This window comes from Gekko japonicus, unplaced genomic scaffold (genome assembly GCF_001447785.1).
Source record: "Gekko japonicus isolate JY-2015 unplaced genomic scaffold, Gekko_japonicus_V1.1 scaffold878, whole genome shotgun sequence".
Taxonomy (NCBI): domain Eukaryota; kingdom Metazoa; phylum Chordata; class Lepidosauria; order Squamata; family Gekkonidae; genus Gekko; species Gekko japonicus.
The window spans coordinates 594,611-609,041 of NW_015160237.1; the positions used below are offsets into that span (position 1 = coordinate 594,611).

Sequence of the window (14,431 nt, forward strand, 5' to 3'; positions counted from 1 at the left end):
GGGGGGGGGGGCTTTTGGTCAGACCCCTGGCTGGAAAGACAGCCCTGCCTGCCAAGGGTACTGGTCCCAGAAACCCAGCTTCAGAGAGCCATCAGGTGGGATCTTCCCTGCTCCGTGAACACGACGATCCACACGTGGCTCACTCAGATCCCTGGTGGAAATCTTGGGAGGAGGAGCTTGCAAAAGCAGGGTGGGGGGGTAGAGGAGAGGCGTGGGGGGGGCTACACTGCATCCAGTCCGCAGCCCTCGCTGACGTCCCAAAGTGAGGGGAAAGTGTCCAAAGGGAAGAATGCAGCAGCTGCCCCCCCTCCCCGCAACACGCGCAAGTGTGGGGTGGGGTGGGGTGGGCAGGTCTGTGGATTCCAGTTACTTACATGGCAGAAATGTAAAGCTACAGGAGAGCCGTGACACGTGGGCAGGAGAAAGAGAGAAGGTTACATGGTCAGCACCGGCCTGTCACCGAAGCACGTGCCCCTCCCTGGCCCCTGCAGCACTGCCACCTATCCGCCACCACCATGCACAGAGAGAGCCCTCCGGGGGGCCCTGACTCCCCCCCCCACCAAGGAGAGTCAGCACTCTGGGGGGGGGGCCTCCAGCTAAACTACCGGCAAAGCTCACAACTCCACCTGCTAGCAAAGCTCCCCCCCCCGCCCCCCGAAGAAAGAGCAGACACTGACACCAGGGCCTAGCAGAAGGAACCCACCAAAGCCCCCCCCCCACGGTGACCCCATCCCAACCTCTACACAGAGCTCCTTCTCTAAAAGCCCCCCCCCCATTTGTGCTCACCCCTCTGCCAGGCTGAGGCCAGGGGACAGGCGCTGGGGGTGAGGGGGAGGCTCCCAGGCAATAAGCTGCCCAGCCAGGCCCTGGAGCCTCTGCAAAACTGAGAGCCGGCTCCCCACACACACACACACACACAGCATCTCAGCAACTGGAGGCGGGCGGGGGTGTTGTGTGGGTGTGTCACCCACTTGGGCTCCTTACAAGGGCCCTTACCTCATCCTCGGAATGTACTTCCACAAACCTGGTGTTTCTGGCCACTGTGTGACACAGATTGTTGGACTAGATGGGCCACTGGCCTGATCCAACATTGGATTCTCTTATGTTCTTATGTCTGGGGCAAGGGATGCTCTGTATTCTTGGTGCTTGGGGAGGGGGGGTAACAGTGGGAGGTCTTCTGGCCCTGTAGGAGGTCTTCTAGTGGCCCCACTGCTGGACCTCCAGATGGCCCCTGGTATTTTTGGCCACTGTGTGACACAGGAGTGTTGGACTTGATGGGCCACTGGCCTGATCCAACACTGGCTTCTCTTATGTTCTTATGTCTGGGGCAAGGGATGCTCTGTATTCTTGGTGCTTGGGGAGGGGGGGTAACAGTGGGAGGTCTTCTGGCCCTGTAGCTGGACCTCCTGATGGCACCTGGTGTTTTTGGCCACTGTGTGACACAGAGTGTTGGACTGGAGGGGCCATTGGCCTGATCCAACATTGGCTTCTTTCATGTTCTTATGTCTGGGGCAAGTGATCCTCTCTATTCTGGGTGCTTGGGGGGAGGGGGGCAACAGTGGGAGGGTTTCTAGTGTCCTGTCCCCACTGCTGGACCTCCTGATGGCCCCTGGTGTTTTTGGCCACTGTGTGTGACACAGAGTGTTGGACTGGATGGGCCACTGGCCTGATCCAACATTGGATTCTCTTATGTTCTTATGTCTGGGGCAAGGGATACTCTGTATTCTTGGTGCTTGGGGGGGTCAACAGTGGGAGGGCTTCCAATGTCCTGGCCCCACTGGTGGACCTCCTGAGGGCACCCGGTGTTTTTGGCCACTGTGTAACACAGAGTGTTGGACTGGATGGGCCACTGGCCTGATCCAACATTGGATTCTCTTATGTTCTTATGTTCACTGTATTCTTGGTGCTTGGGGAGGGGGGGCAACAGTGGGAGGTCTTCTGGATCACTGCTGGACCTCCTGATGGCTCCTGGTATTTTTGGCCACTGTGTGACACAGAGTGTTGGACTGGATGGGCCTTTGGCCTGATCCAACATTGGCTTCTCTTATGTTCTAATGTCTGGGGCAAGGGATGCTCTGTGTTCATGGTCCTTGGGGGGGGGGTCAACAGTGGGAGGGCTTCTAGTGTCCTCCTGGCCCCACTGCTGGACCTCCTGATGGTCCCTGGTATTTCTGGCCACTGTGTGACACAAGAGTGTTGGACCGGCTGGGCCATTGGCCTGATCCAACACTGGCTTCTCTCTCATGTTCTTACCTGGAAAGAGCAGTGGCCTGGAGCTCACCCAGGAGTACGGAATGGGCCTGACTCTGCTGCTATCTAATACCACTTAGCCCCCATTTGGGAGAGCCCCTTCGGGTGCCCTGCCACCCCTCCCCTCCCGCTGCTGCTAAATGCTGCGTCTGCCGTGGGGAGCGTGGCGCAACCTTTACTGCAAGGCTCACGCCTCCTGTGGGCCTCTTCCACCCCTGGGAAGAAGCAGCCCTTTAATGTTGACGGGGCTGAGGTGGGGTGGGGAAGGGGGTCAGAGAACCCCGAAGGGACCCCTGGCTGCTGAGCCAGCGAAGGCCCCCCAGGGGAAAGCAGCCCTCCTCAGCCGCAGGCCTCTCTGCTCCCCTCCCACTCCCGAGGAGGCTCTGCAGGTCCAGGCCCCCCCTTGGGGCCCCCGCAAGGAGATTCACGAGCCAGGAGCCCCTGCTGCCTTCCGGAGGCCCCGATGGCCAACAGCTGAGACCCACGCCAGCCTCACCCCTCCTGCGGCAGCCCCGAACGAGAGCCCCGCAGACAGCCTGGAGACACAGCCACGGGTCTGACTCTTGGGGCCAAGACCAACCGAGCCTCCCTGCAGATGTTGCCCCCTCGTGGTGGGCAACCCGGTGTGCCCTAACGGGGCTGTCGTCCCTCTCCCCTTTTCCTCCTCCTCCTCCTCCGGTCTTTTGTACGGGGCACTGCTGCAAAGGCAAGGGGGATGGAAATGGATTTGCCTCAAAACGAGGGGCAGAGGTTCACTGAAGTGTGAGCTTCATTTGGCTAAAATGTACTGGAGAACCTGGACAGTTTTTTTTTTTAATCAGCCCCCCCCCCCCGCGTGCTAAGAGCCCACCCCAAACAGGAGGACACATTCTCTTTAGAAGAAGAAGAGGTTGGATTTATACCCCTTGCCCTTCACTATCCAAAGGTGTCTCAGAGCGGCTTACAAATTCCTTTCTCTTCCCCTCCCCACAACAGACAGACACCCTGTGAGGTAGGCGGGGCTGAGAGAGCTCTGACAGAAATGGCTCTTTTCCAAGAACAGCCCTTATCAGAACTACGGCTTGCCCAAGGTCATCCAGCCAGGAGCAAGTGGAGGAGGAGTGGGGTGTCAAACCTGGTTCTCCCAGATTAGAGTCCGCGCACTTCACCACTACACCAGATTGGGTCTCCTTTCTTCTTATGCTTTCTGAGTGTAAATCTGGCATTCCAGGACAGCCAGTGCCACAAGGTACGGGACCCCATCTCATCTGCACATTGTCATGCCGGAGGCTGGTGGGAAGCGTCTCCCCGTCTCAGAAGGGGTAGGGAAAACGGAGATTCCCCCTTCAAGCCCACCACGCCGGGCTGCACAACCAGCTCTGCGCCATCCCTGGTGCCACAAAAACATGCACGAGAGAAGACGAGAACCAGAGCAAAACCCGAGAGACCCTCAGGCATCCACCAAGCTCTCTGGAAACAAAGGGAAACCTTCGCCCCTCCCCTGGCCTGGCTGGGCACTTTGCTCCTGCACGGGCACCGTCTCTCCGTCGGTTCCCAGCCAAGCTATGAAGACAAGCCTCTAGTCCTCTGACAGGCTCACCCTGCTCCCACTGCACACCAGCCCCCGTGCTGGGGGGGGGTGTGTGCCCTTTTGCCTCCACCGTCCCCTGAGCACAGGGATCCCCGGCCAACACCATTCCGGGGGCCTGCCCGGGGCTCCTAGAAAGTGGGCGGGCGGCTTTTATCCTGCGGGGCTCCTAACTGTGCACATCCAAAGGCATCCCGTGAGGAATACCATCTGCCTGAAATGTTGAAGACTGACTACAATGTGTAAGCGCACTCCCTGGCATTTTACAGCTGGCTCCGTGTCCATTTTGTGACTGCGTCAGGATTCCAGAGGCCCAAAAAGGCTGGGGACCCCTGGTTTAGAGGGAGAGGGAGAGGGAGAGAGAGAGAGAGCAGGAGGAGTCACTCGGGGTTCCCTTCCACAAAGACTGCATGCCCCCCTCCCCCTTTCGAGATGCTACAAGGCACGGGATGGGTTTTTGCTGTATTCAATCAGGTTCTGAAGTTATGTTTTAACACAATTTACTCGTCCGCTAGCCCTAAACTGGGGGCACACTCCTCTCTGCCTCCCTCCCCCTCTCCCCGCCAAAGCCCTAGCTGGGCCTGATCCTGCCATCGTGCACTTGCAAAGAAACTAAGCGTTCTTCCTTTCCCGTTCCGGCAACGTCAAGAAGCAAAGCCCCACCAGGGTTCCGTCTGCCTTCCAGAGTGATCCGGCCTCTGCAAATTCTGGCAGGGCTGACCTGAACAAGCTGACACCCCCCTCCCTTTCCAGACACTGGCAACTCCCCTCGGCCACCGCAACGGGGACCTGAGACGCCCCCAGCCCTTCTGCCGGGAGCATGGACGGGGAGAGAGCTGGTGCCGGACTCCAGCAGTCGGCCAGGCCCACACGGCTCCATCAGAACCCGGGACAAGGAGGAGCAGGACTCGGCAGCTGCCCTCACTGGTGTCCCTCGGGCAAAGGAGCAATGTGGGTGTACCCTCGGACTGAGGGCAAAGGGCACGGCTATTTGGACAGGGGCCCACCTAATGCTGCAAAAGGCCGTTTCAAATGGCAGGTGTCTCAGCCCAAGCCAAGCGGAGGCAGGGCCCCCCAAAGGGCACAGAGACAGCAACCAGGCTACAAAGCACAGGCCCAGCCCTCCTCAAAACACCCCAGGAGGGAGTCTGCAGAGAGTCCCCTGGGAGGGAGGGAGAGAGAGAGGAAACCCTTCCCCGCTTCACTGAAAGGCACCTCCTGGCCACTGGGGAAGAGCTCTGGCCAGCCGGCCTGTCCAAGGAGAGGGAGGACTCAGGCCAGCAGCCCCAGCAGGGACACTTACGAGTGGAGACCGTGGACCCCGCCCTCGATCTGGGCCGACATCGTCCGCTTCTCGAACTTCAGTTCTCCGGAGTACATCATCGACCTGGCAAGAGAACATCGGGGGGGGGGGGGGAATCAGCCTGCTGCCCCCCACTGCCACACCCCCCCCAGCCCCACATCTCCTTGCTCTCTTCAGCTGCTCCCGAGACAGACGGGCGCAGGAGGGAATTTTGAGTTCTTCTTTCAATCGAGACAGGATGCAAGTTTTAAGGGAGTGTGTCCTCGGAGGAGGGGGTCGGTCAGGGGCCTCCCAATGTGCCAAGTGTGGAACCTCCATTTTCATGAGCACTATACCTCTGTAGGCTGGAGGACAGCTGCCTCCACCAGGGGCTAAAACAGAGAGCGGCCTCTTCTGCCAAAGCCATCAAAACTTAAACTCCACCACCCCCCCAGATGGAAAAAGGCACCAGCACGGTGCCCCTCCCAATCCGGGGGTCACGAGGCTGTGCTTCTGGGGGGACCATTTCTGCAGAGGGGGCTGCCTGCCCTTTCCCTCCCTCACGATGCCAGCGGCACCAGCGTGGTAGTGTGGTTCGAGCACGGGACTCAGATCTGGGAGACCCAGGTTCAAGTCCACGGATGCTCGCAGGTGACCACGGACCAGTCACACTCTCTCAGACTAACCTGCCTGACAGGAGAGCTGGAAAAAGTGCAGAGGAGGGAGAAAAAGATGGCGAGGGTGTTGGAGCCTCCCCCCCCCCCCCAGGAGGAAAGGCAGAAGAGTTGGGGACTTCTTGGTTTGGAAAAGAGACGACTAAGGGGGGGGGGACAAGGACAGAGGTAACTTTTTCCCCCTCTCCCAAAAGACTAGAACTCCAGGGCATCCAATGAAGCTGATGGGCAGTAGGCTCAGGACAGGCAAAAGGGAATACCACTTTACACAGAGGGTGATTAAAATGTGGAATCCGCTGCCAGAGGATGTGGTGATGATGGCCACAGGAACAAATAGCTTTACAGGAGGATTAGACAGATTCATGGAGGATTAGTCTATGAGTGTCCACTAGCCATGGTGACTGAGGGGAACCTCCACATTCAGAGGCAGTCAGCCTCTGCATTCCGGTGCCGGCAGGCAGCATCAGGGGAAGTCCTCGGCCTCCCTGCCCTGTTGCTGGCCCTGCAGAGGGACTGGCTGGCCCCTGTGTGAGAGGCAGGAGGCTGGACTGGATGGACCCTCCCTGGCCTGATCCAGCAGGGCTCTCCTGAAGGTCTGATGTTTTGGGTTGTTGTGAGAGGGGAGAAAAGTGGTACAAATAAACGAATCCAGGGATCCCAGGAAAGCAGCAGCCACAGAGAAGGGGACACAGCAGCACACAGCAGCAAGCCACACAAAACAGTTGCTGGGACCGGCCCAGAAGCGCTCTCGGGTGCAAGAGGGAAACACCCGAAGGACAATCATCTCAGCCACAGAAGCAGCCCAACACGTCACGCCACAGCAGCTTCTCTGCAACATCCCTTTCGCATCTGCATGAACATGACAATGGCTGTCTTTTGGACACACCGTTCCTGAGCTGCAGAAATAACAATCGGGAATATAGTCATGATTCCAGGTCTGTAAAGGTAAAGGTTCCCTTGCTCGAAAGCCAGTCAAGTCCGACTCTAGGGTTGCGGTGCTCATTTCTGTTTCAAAGCCGAAGAGCCAGCGCTGTCCGACGACGTTTCCGTGGTCATGTGGCCGGCATGACTCAACACCAAGGCGCACGGAACGCTGTGACCTTCCCACCGAAGTGGTCCCTATTTATCTACTTGCAATTTCTTGCTTTCAAACTGCTAGGTTGGCAGGAGCTGGAACTAGAGACGGGAGCTCACTCCGTCATGCGGCACACTCAGGTCTCGAACTGCTGAACGACCGACCTTCCACAGCCTGCAGTTCAGCGTCTTAACCCCTTGAGCCACCGCAGCTCCATTTCCAGGTCTGACCACCCCCTAAATTTGCATGAGCGTCTTCCTAAGATGAAGAAGAGATGTTACAGCAAAGCAATGCAAACACCTGATGCCTCGGTGCCAGTCTGCCAACAGCCAGGGGGAGTGCCAGAGCCGGGTGCCCACCCGTGGGGTGGGGGAGACACGAGGGGCCCGCACCAGCAAGCTCCCAACCCATGAGCCGGCCACAGGGGGCGCACCCATCGCCTCGGAGGGGCTTCCTCACCGCAGAACGGAGAGGCTTTTCGCTCCGATGTCCTGGCAGCCGTGCTGGATGCCAGCAATCAGGTAGGGCACGAACTTCTGGATGGATCCCTTGTCCTGGATGGAGCCCGAGACGCCCTGTGCCACCTTCACCTTGTCCCCCTCGCTGCAGGGCAGGGAGAGATGTCGCAGAGTCAAGCGCCAGAGGACAGGAGACCCACCCCTGCGAAACAGGCCGCCTGCCCCAGCCACCCCAACTAGCCCCCCACTCCCATTTCGCCCCCCGCTGGGGCCTGCTCCTCTGCCTTCCCCACTCAGGAACACTGCCTTCAGCACCAGCGGGCCGGGTGGGCGGCTAGGCCCAGTGCCTGTCCTCTCGGAGGAGGGCTTCTGACCAGCAGCATGCGGGGGGGGGGGTGGCCTCCGCAGCAGGGAAACGTGTCCTCCGGCTGCCCCGCGGCCTTCTGGCCCTGAGTCTGGCTTCCGGAGGTCTTCCCCTTCCTTGAAATGGATCTGCCCCAAGGGTTCCATCCATGCACGCGGCTTCTCCCCCCCAGCCCCTGCCATACCCTTCCTCCCCCTAAACACGGCCCCGTTGCTCTCCAGGGGGTCACGCCAGCCCCCCCCCCCGCGCACCTGAAATAGCGCTTCTGGCTGCTGCTGTTCTTCTCCATGGCGTCCAGGGAGCCCATCCCCCGGTACTTCTTCAGCCGCACCCCGTCGGAGAAGAAGTATTCCCCCGGAGCCTCCGTCGTGGCTGCCAGCAAGGAACCCATCATGACTAGGAGGGAAGAGAGAGAATGCCGGGCGTGTGTGTGTGGGGGGTGTTCAGGTCTCCACCGCCAGACCCAAGGCGAGGAGCTGCCTGCCCCCCACAGCCCTCCTCTGCACACACACACCACCTTATGTGGGGGGTGTAGTAATGGGACTGAGAGAATCACAGTATAAGACAATATATCAAAGGAAGCATAAGCTATTATGATAAGATTATGAAATACTTTTACTAACATAATAACCATGTAACACCAAAACACCATAGTTGCGCTACTAGCCACTCTTGAGCATTTTGCCTTTTGAAATTGGTGTGGAGGCTTTTGTGTGCCAAAGAAGCTTTTCTGAATTATTGGAGCCAGCATTCTATTGCAGAATTAACTGGTCTGTGTGCCCGAGGAAACCATTGTGAAACTGGCAAATAGTCGACTGCTGGTCGCGCACGCAAGCATGCAAGTATGCTACAATCTACAAACAACAAGACGGGAGTCTGGAAAACAGTTTATTTTCAGAAACGGTTCTGCATATTAAGAGACTTTATAGTCTTATAAACAAGAGGATTATGGTGTTTTGGTATTATAGGGGGTATTATGTTAGTAAAAGTATTTCGTAATCTTATCACAATAGCTTATGCTTCCTTTGATATATAATGTGGGGGGTGGCCAGGAGGGACCGGGGCCTGCTCTGTGGCTGCCCCTCCCCTGCTGAGGCAAAGCCCTTCCGTCCTACCTGCATTTGGCATCGTCAGACCTAGACTTAAAAAAAAAAATTCTGCTGGGTTTTAATTAGCTGAGGGTGGTTGGATTGGTTCTCCAGCTTATGGCCCCCACTGCGGGTTCCGTTCAATTTCAAGAGGCCCCCGGGGTTTTTGTTTTAATTACAGCTCATTCGGTCTCCTGCTGCACATTACTGATTGCTGGATCTGACAGACTGTGTCCTCTTTAGGACGGAAAAGGATTTCTGTGCCACGAACCACCTCAAGCACGCGGGTGGAAGAAAATGGAAAATAAATAAGAAGAACAAGTATCTGAAGAAGTGTGCATGCCCACAACAGCTCCTACACTTTGAATAAAACTTTGTTGGTCTTAAAGGTGCCACCGGACTCAAACGTTGTTCTGTTGCTTCAGACCGACATGGCGACCCACCTGAGCAAGAAGACAGCGACCCCCCCCCCCTATTTTGGACTGTGGTTCAGCCCTGCCTCAGGCCATATCCCTACAGGAGTCTACCAGCAACAGTGCCAGATTTTTGGGTGGGGAGGGGGAGAGGCAGGGCCCCAAAAGAAGGAGAAGAGGAGGAGACTGGATTTATGCCCTTGCCCTTCACTACCCAAAGGAGTCTCAGAGCGGCTGACAAACTCCTTTCCCTTCCTCTCCCCACAACAGACACCCTGCGAGGTCGGTTGGGCTGAGAGAGCTCTTGACAGAAACGGCTCTTTTTCAAGGACAGCTCTTGTCAGAACTACAGCTTGCCCAAGGTCATCCAGCAGCTGCAAGTGGAGGAGTGGGGAATCAAACCCGGCTCTCCCAGATTAGAGTCCGCGCACTTCACCACGACACCAAACAAGCAGCAGATGCAAAATGCTGAAGGTTTTATTTATGCTGCAAAGAACACCAAATACCTAAAAGAGGGCTGTAGGAAAATGTGCCCACGGCTTCTTAAACGGGCGGGAGCGGGGGGAGTCTCGGAAGCTGGTGTGGATAAAAGTGCCTCTCCACACTCGAGGCCTCCCGAGGCGTGCCGACAAGCCCCACTCACCGGTGGAGGCGCCGAGCGAGAGAGCCTTCACCACGTGTCCCACGGTCTGGATGCCGCCGTCCGCGATCACGGGCACGCCAAACCTGCGGGCGTACTCGGCTACCTTGTAGACTGCTGTGCCTTGCGGCCGGCCACACGCCATCACTGGAGCGCAGAGCAAGAAAGAGGGTCAGGGCTCAGAAGGGGAGCCAGATGGAACACTCCCCCCCCCAACGCCCAGCCCGAGAGTCACCCCATCCCCCCCCCCCGGAAGGGCCACTGCAGTTGTGACAGCAGAGATCAGAGAGGAAGGAAAAGAGGCCGCCGTCCCCCCGGACCAGAACTGCCGCTCTCTGGGTAGGAATGGGCAAGCAGTCAAGCAACACGGGTCACCGCGGCAGGCCCTTAGAACACATTCTTGCTCACTGAACCTATTGCAAGAAGCAAAGGTGGCCTCCGAGCAGGACTCGCTGGCACCCAAGAGGGGACCTTCCACTCAGCCACACCTTCTCCCGCCAGTGAATTGCTTTGCCGCCCAAAGAGCAGATGTGGTGCTCACACTCAAATGCTTCTACCCATCTTTAGCTTGGAGAAACGGCGGCTGAGGGGTGACATGATTGAGGTTTATAAGATTGTGCGTGGGATAGAGCAGGTAGAGAAAGAGGTCCTTTTCTCCCTTTCTCACAATACAAGAACTCCTTGTGGGCACTCCATGAAATTGCTGAGCAGTCTGGCTAGGATGGATAAAAAGAAGTCCTTCTTCACCCAAAGAGTGATTAACACATGGAATTCACTGCCACAGGAGGTGGTGGCGGCTACAAGCGTGGACGGCTTCAAAAGGGAATAAGCATATGGAGCAGAGGTCCATCAGTGGCCCCTATTAGCCACAAGGTATAGATAGGGACTCTTGGTCTGGGGCAAGTGATGCACTTTATTCTGGGTGTTTGGGGGGCAGAACAGCGGGAGGGTTTCTGGAGTTCTGGCCCAGCTCCTGAGGGCACCTGGTGTTTTTGGCCACTGTGTGACACAGAGTGTTGGACTGGAGGGGCCATTGGCCTGATCCAACATTGGCTTCTCTTATGTTCTTATGTCTGGGGCAGGGGATGCTCTGTCTTCTGGGTGTTTGGGGGGGGCAACAGTGGGGGGGGGCTTCTAGTGTCCTGGCCCCACTGCTGGACCTCCTGGTGGCCCCTGGTGTTTTTCGCCCCTGTGTGACACAGAGTGTTGGAGTGGATGGGCCATTGGCCTGATCCAACGTTGGCTTCTCTTATGTTCTTATCACAGAGAGGCAGGAGTCGGTGGCCATTGGCGTGAATTCACCTTTAAGGGCCAGTGGTTCAAGTTGCGTTGGAAAGATCCTTACTGAGAATGCAGGACACGAACCCATGAATCATTTCCGGAACCTGGCGCAGCCGGCCTTCCCAGGCAAGAGAGGCAGCTGCCATCTTCTCCTGCCCAACTGCAGCCGCAGGACGGCATCACTTTGGGACTTGACTATCTGCACCCACATGGAAGGTGGTGCCCGCCTCCCTCCCCTAGCCCAGGCTGCTGGGCATCGCCCCCTCCCCAGGAGAGGATGGCTTTCTCTCAGACCAGCAGGACCACAAGGTGTGTCAGAAGAGCTCTGTTCCTTTCGCTCAGCCCTCGGAAGATTCAGAGGAACACTCTGCACAACAGGCAGCACAGACACACGGCCCCCTCGATCAAAAACCAGCACCCGCACGACTCCCGGCAGCCACAACCCACCCTCCGCAGCCCCCCGGGGACGCACCTTCTTGTGTGATGCAGATGGAGCCGCTGCCCATGCCCACGCGCAAGGCGTCCACCCCGGCGTCGATGAGGTTCTTGGCCTGGGCGGCTGTCACCACTGTGCATCCAATAGGAGAGAAAGCAGAGGGGCCTGTGAAATACCTGGCCTCCGGGCACGCTCCAGGCTGCGCGCGAACAGCTGGTCTCCCCAGGACAGCAACCGAGACCTTGTGGGGGTGGTAAAGGACCTTGGAGACCACCCACACCCTGCCCTCTGGAGGCCCCCGCCAAGCATGCTGCTCCTGCACCACAAAGGCCCTTAAAGGCCTGGGCCGATTCCACTGTTCCCACCTGCCCTGCACCAGTAAATCACGTGGCAAGCATGGGCCCCTGCCCAGAAACAAAATACATGAATAAAAAGAGAAGAGACTGGATTTATACCCGGCCCTTCACTACCCGAAGGAGTGTCAGAGTGGCTCACAAACTCCTTTCCCTCCCCCTCCCCACAACAGACAGACACCCTGTGAGGTAGGTGGGGCTGAGAGAGCTCTTCTGAGAACTGCCCTGGAGAGAACAGCTCTGAGAAAACTTGTGACTGACACAAGGTAACACCAGCAGCTGCATGTGGAGGAGTGGGGGATCAAACCCCGGTTCTCCCAGATTAGAGTCCGTGCTCTTCACCACAACTCCAAACGGGCTCTCAAGAAGCCAGCAGCAGCATGAGGGCCCAAGAGCGCTGAGGGTTCCCTCTCGGCTTGGGCAGTGCCTCAGTCCAGAAAGAACAAGCCGGAGAGTGGGACTTTCAGACACAGCTTTGGAGGGAAAAGAAAAACCACGAGCCACGCGTGGGCCTTTTCAAGCCTCCGTGGTCATGCTGTTAACAGGATGCTGCCCTTGATGGGCAACGGGCCTGATCCTGCCGTGCACGGTGAATGGGGATGGTTTCGGTCCCTGGTCTTTCTCCCACAATGGGCTTTGCAATCTTGGGGGCTTATTCTCCACTGAGAAGCGATGCTCGGTGTATTGAATCATAGAGCCATAGAGCTGGAAGGGGCCACACAGACCATCTCGTCCAATCCCCTGCCCAATGCAGGACCAGCCTAGAGCATCTCTGACAGATATTCCTCCAGCTTCTTCTCGAAAGCTGCCAGTGAAGGGGCACTAACCACATCTCCCAAGGCAGCTGATTCCACCTTTGAGCCACCCTGGCCGTGGGAAAGTTTTTCCTAATATCCAGCCGATGCCTTTCTGCATGTAATTTAATCCTGTTGCTTTGGGTCCTCTCCTCTGCTGCCAACTGGAACGGCTCCTTGCCTTCCTCCAAAGAACAGCCTTTCAGATATTTAAGGAGAGCAATCATGTCCCCCCCCCCCAATCTCCTCTTTTCCAAATGAAACGTTTCCCTCAGCCTTTCCTCATAGGGCTCAGTCTCCAGACCCCTGATCGTCCTCCTTGCTCTCTTCTGCACCCTCTCGGTTTTGCCCACATCCTTTCTGAAGTGAGGCCTCCAGAACTGCACACGGGACTCCAGGTGCGGCCTGACCAAGGCAGTCTACAGAGGGGCTGTGACCTCCTGCGATTTCGAGGCTATGGCCCTTTTGATACAACCCAAGACGGAATTTGCATCTCTCCCTCTGTAATCACCAGCGGAATTAAGACACCTGGTGGATTTAGTGTGTTCGGGGGGAGCACAGATGCCTGGAAGCCGCTCAGCTGTCGAAGCAGAATGCTGCAGATCGATAAACGACCCGGTGCCACCAGGATTTCCCTCGCTCCCTGCCCGTTATTTCTGCATTCTCTGAAAGGAGGGGGGGGGGGGCCCTCTCTGTGCACTTGCTGCTGCCGCCCAGGGTGTGCAGAAGACGAGCTGGTTTTCTATACCCCGCTTATCTGTACCTGAAGGAGTCCCAAAGTGGCTCACAACCACCTTTCCCTCCCTCCCCAACACAACAGGCACCTTGTGGGGCTGAGCGAGTTCTGAGAGACACCCCCCCCCCAGCAGGCTTCATGTGGGGGAGGAGTGGGGAAGTAAGCCCAGCTCTCCAGACTGGGAGCCCACCACTCTTCACCACACCACGGTGACTCTTCTCCAGACTCATCGCCAGACTTGCCACGGCCCTGACCCAGCCAGCGCCACCTGGAGGGCCTTCTGTGATGAACCCGGCTGTTTGCACCGAACACCCCACCAGCCTCGCAGGGCAGCACAGACGGACCAGGCTGCTTTCCTCAAGTGCCGACTCCGGAGCAGAGTCCAGGGCCCTCCAGATGTGTGGGGGGGTGGGGGGCAGGGGAAGCACCACTCCGCTGCCTTCCTGAACCAGCAGGGATGTCCACAGCTGCCGTGTGAGTCCAGCAGGAAAGGAGGGGTGGAGGGCCAGCCGCCGTGGGAAGGAGCCCGGCCCTCCGCCTTGCGCACACCAGCCCAGCACAGAGCGCCCTGCCTCCCCGCGCCCCATTGGAGGAGGAGGCCCCTTTGCAGAAGGGCTGGGCTGCCCACGGACCCCACCCCCACCACACACCACAACCCCCCAATGCTCACCATTGCCGCCGATGACCTGCAGTTCCGGGTACTTGTGCTTGATGTAGTGGATCATGTTGATCTGGTAGACCGAGTTTCCCTGAGAGGAGTCCTGGGGGAGGGTCCAGAAAGGGGGGGGGAGCAGAAGAGACGGATCCGTGAGAGTGGAAGAGGATGGGGGGGGGTGGGCAGACCTTTCCCCCTCACCTTCCGTGGCCCCGCACAGAAAGCCGGGCACCCGGGCAACAGACGGCATTCGGGAGGGCTGGGCTGGCCGTGGCCTCAGTCCTGCTGGGATTCTCTGAGCGAATCAGAGGCGGCCTCGAATTCAGCTCTCTCTCTGGGAAAAAACAGCAGGTTCCTCACTCTTT

The 14,431-nt window shown here is 57.9% G+C and overlaps 1 protein-coding gene across 1 annotated transcript in view; it reads right to left on the reverse strand.

Moving 5' to 3' along the window:
- Positions 1–366: 366 nt before the first annotated feature.
- IMPDH1 (IMP (inosine 5'-monophosphate) dehydrogenase 1) overlaps positions 367–14,431 on the reverse strand; it is a 23,982-nt gene continuing 9,917 nt past the window's right edge. The window contains exons 8-14 of the mRNA XM_015412999.1: positions 14,082–14,172; positions 11,565–11,660; positions 9,815–9,958; positions 7,922–8,066; positions 7,308–7,451; positions 5,121–5,204; positions 367–391 (exon numbers count right to left, since the gene is read on the reverse strand). Of these exons, the coding sequence (XP_015268485.1) occupies positions 367–391; positions 5,121–5,204; positions 7,308–7,451; positions 7,922–8,066; positions 9,815–9,958; positions 11,565–11,660; positions 14,082–14,172 (729 nt within the window). The remainder of the gene's footprint in view (positions 392–5,120; positions 5,205–7,307; positions 7,452–7,921; positions 8,067–9,814; positions 9,959–11,564; positions 11,661–14,081; positions 14,173–14,431) is intronic.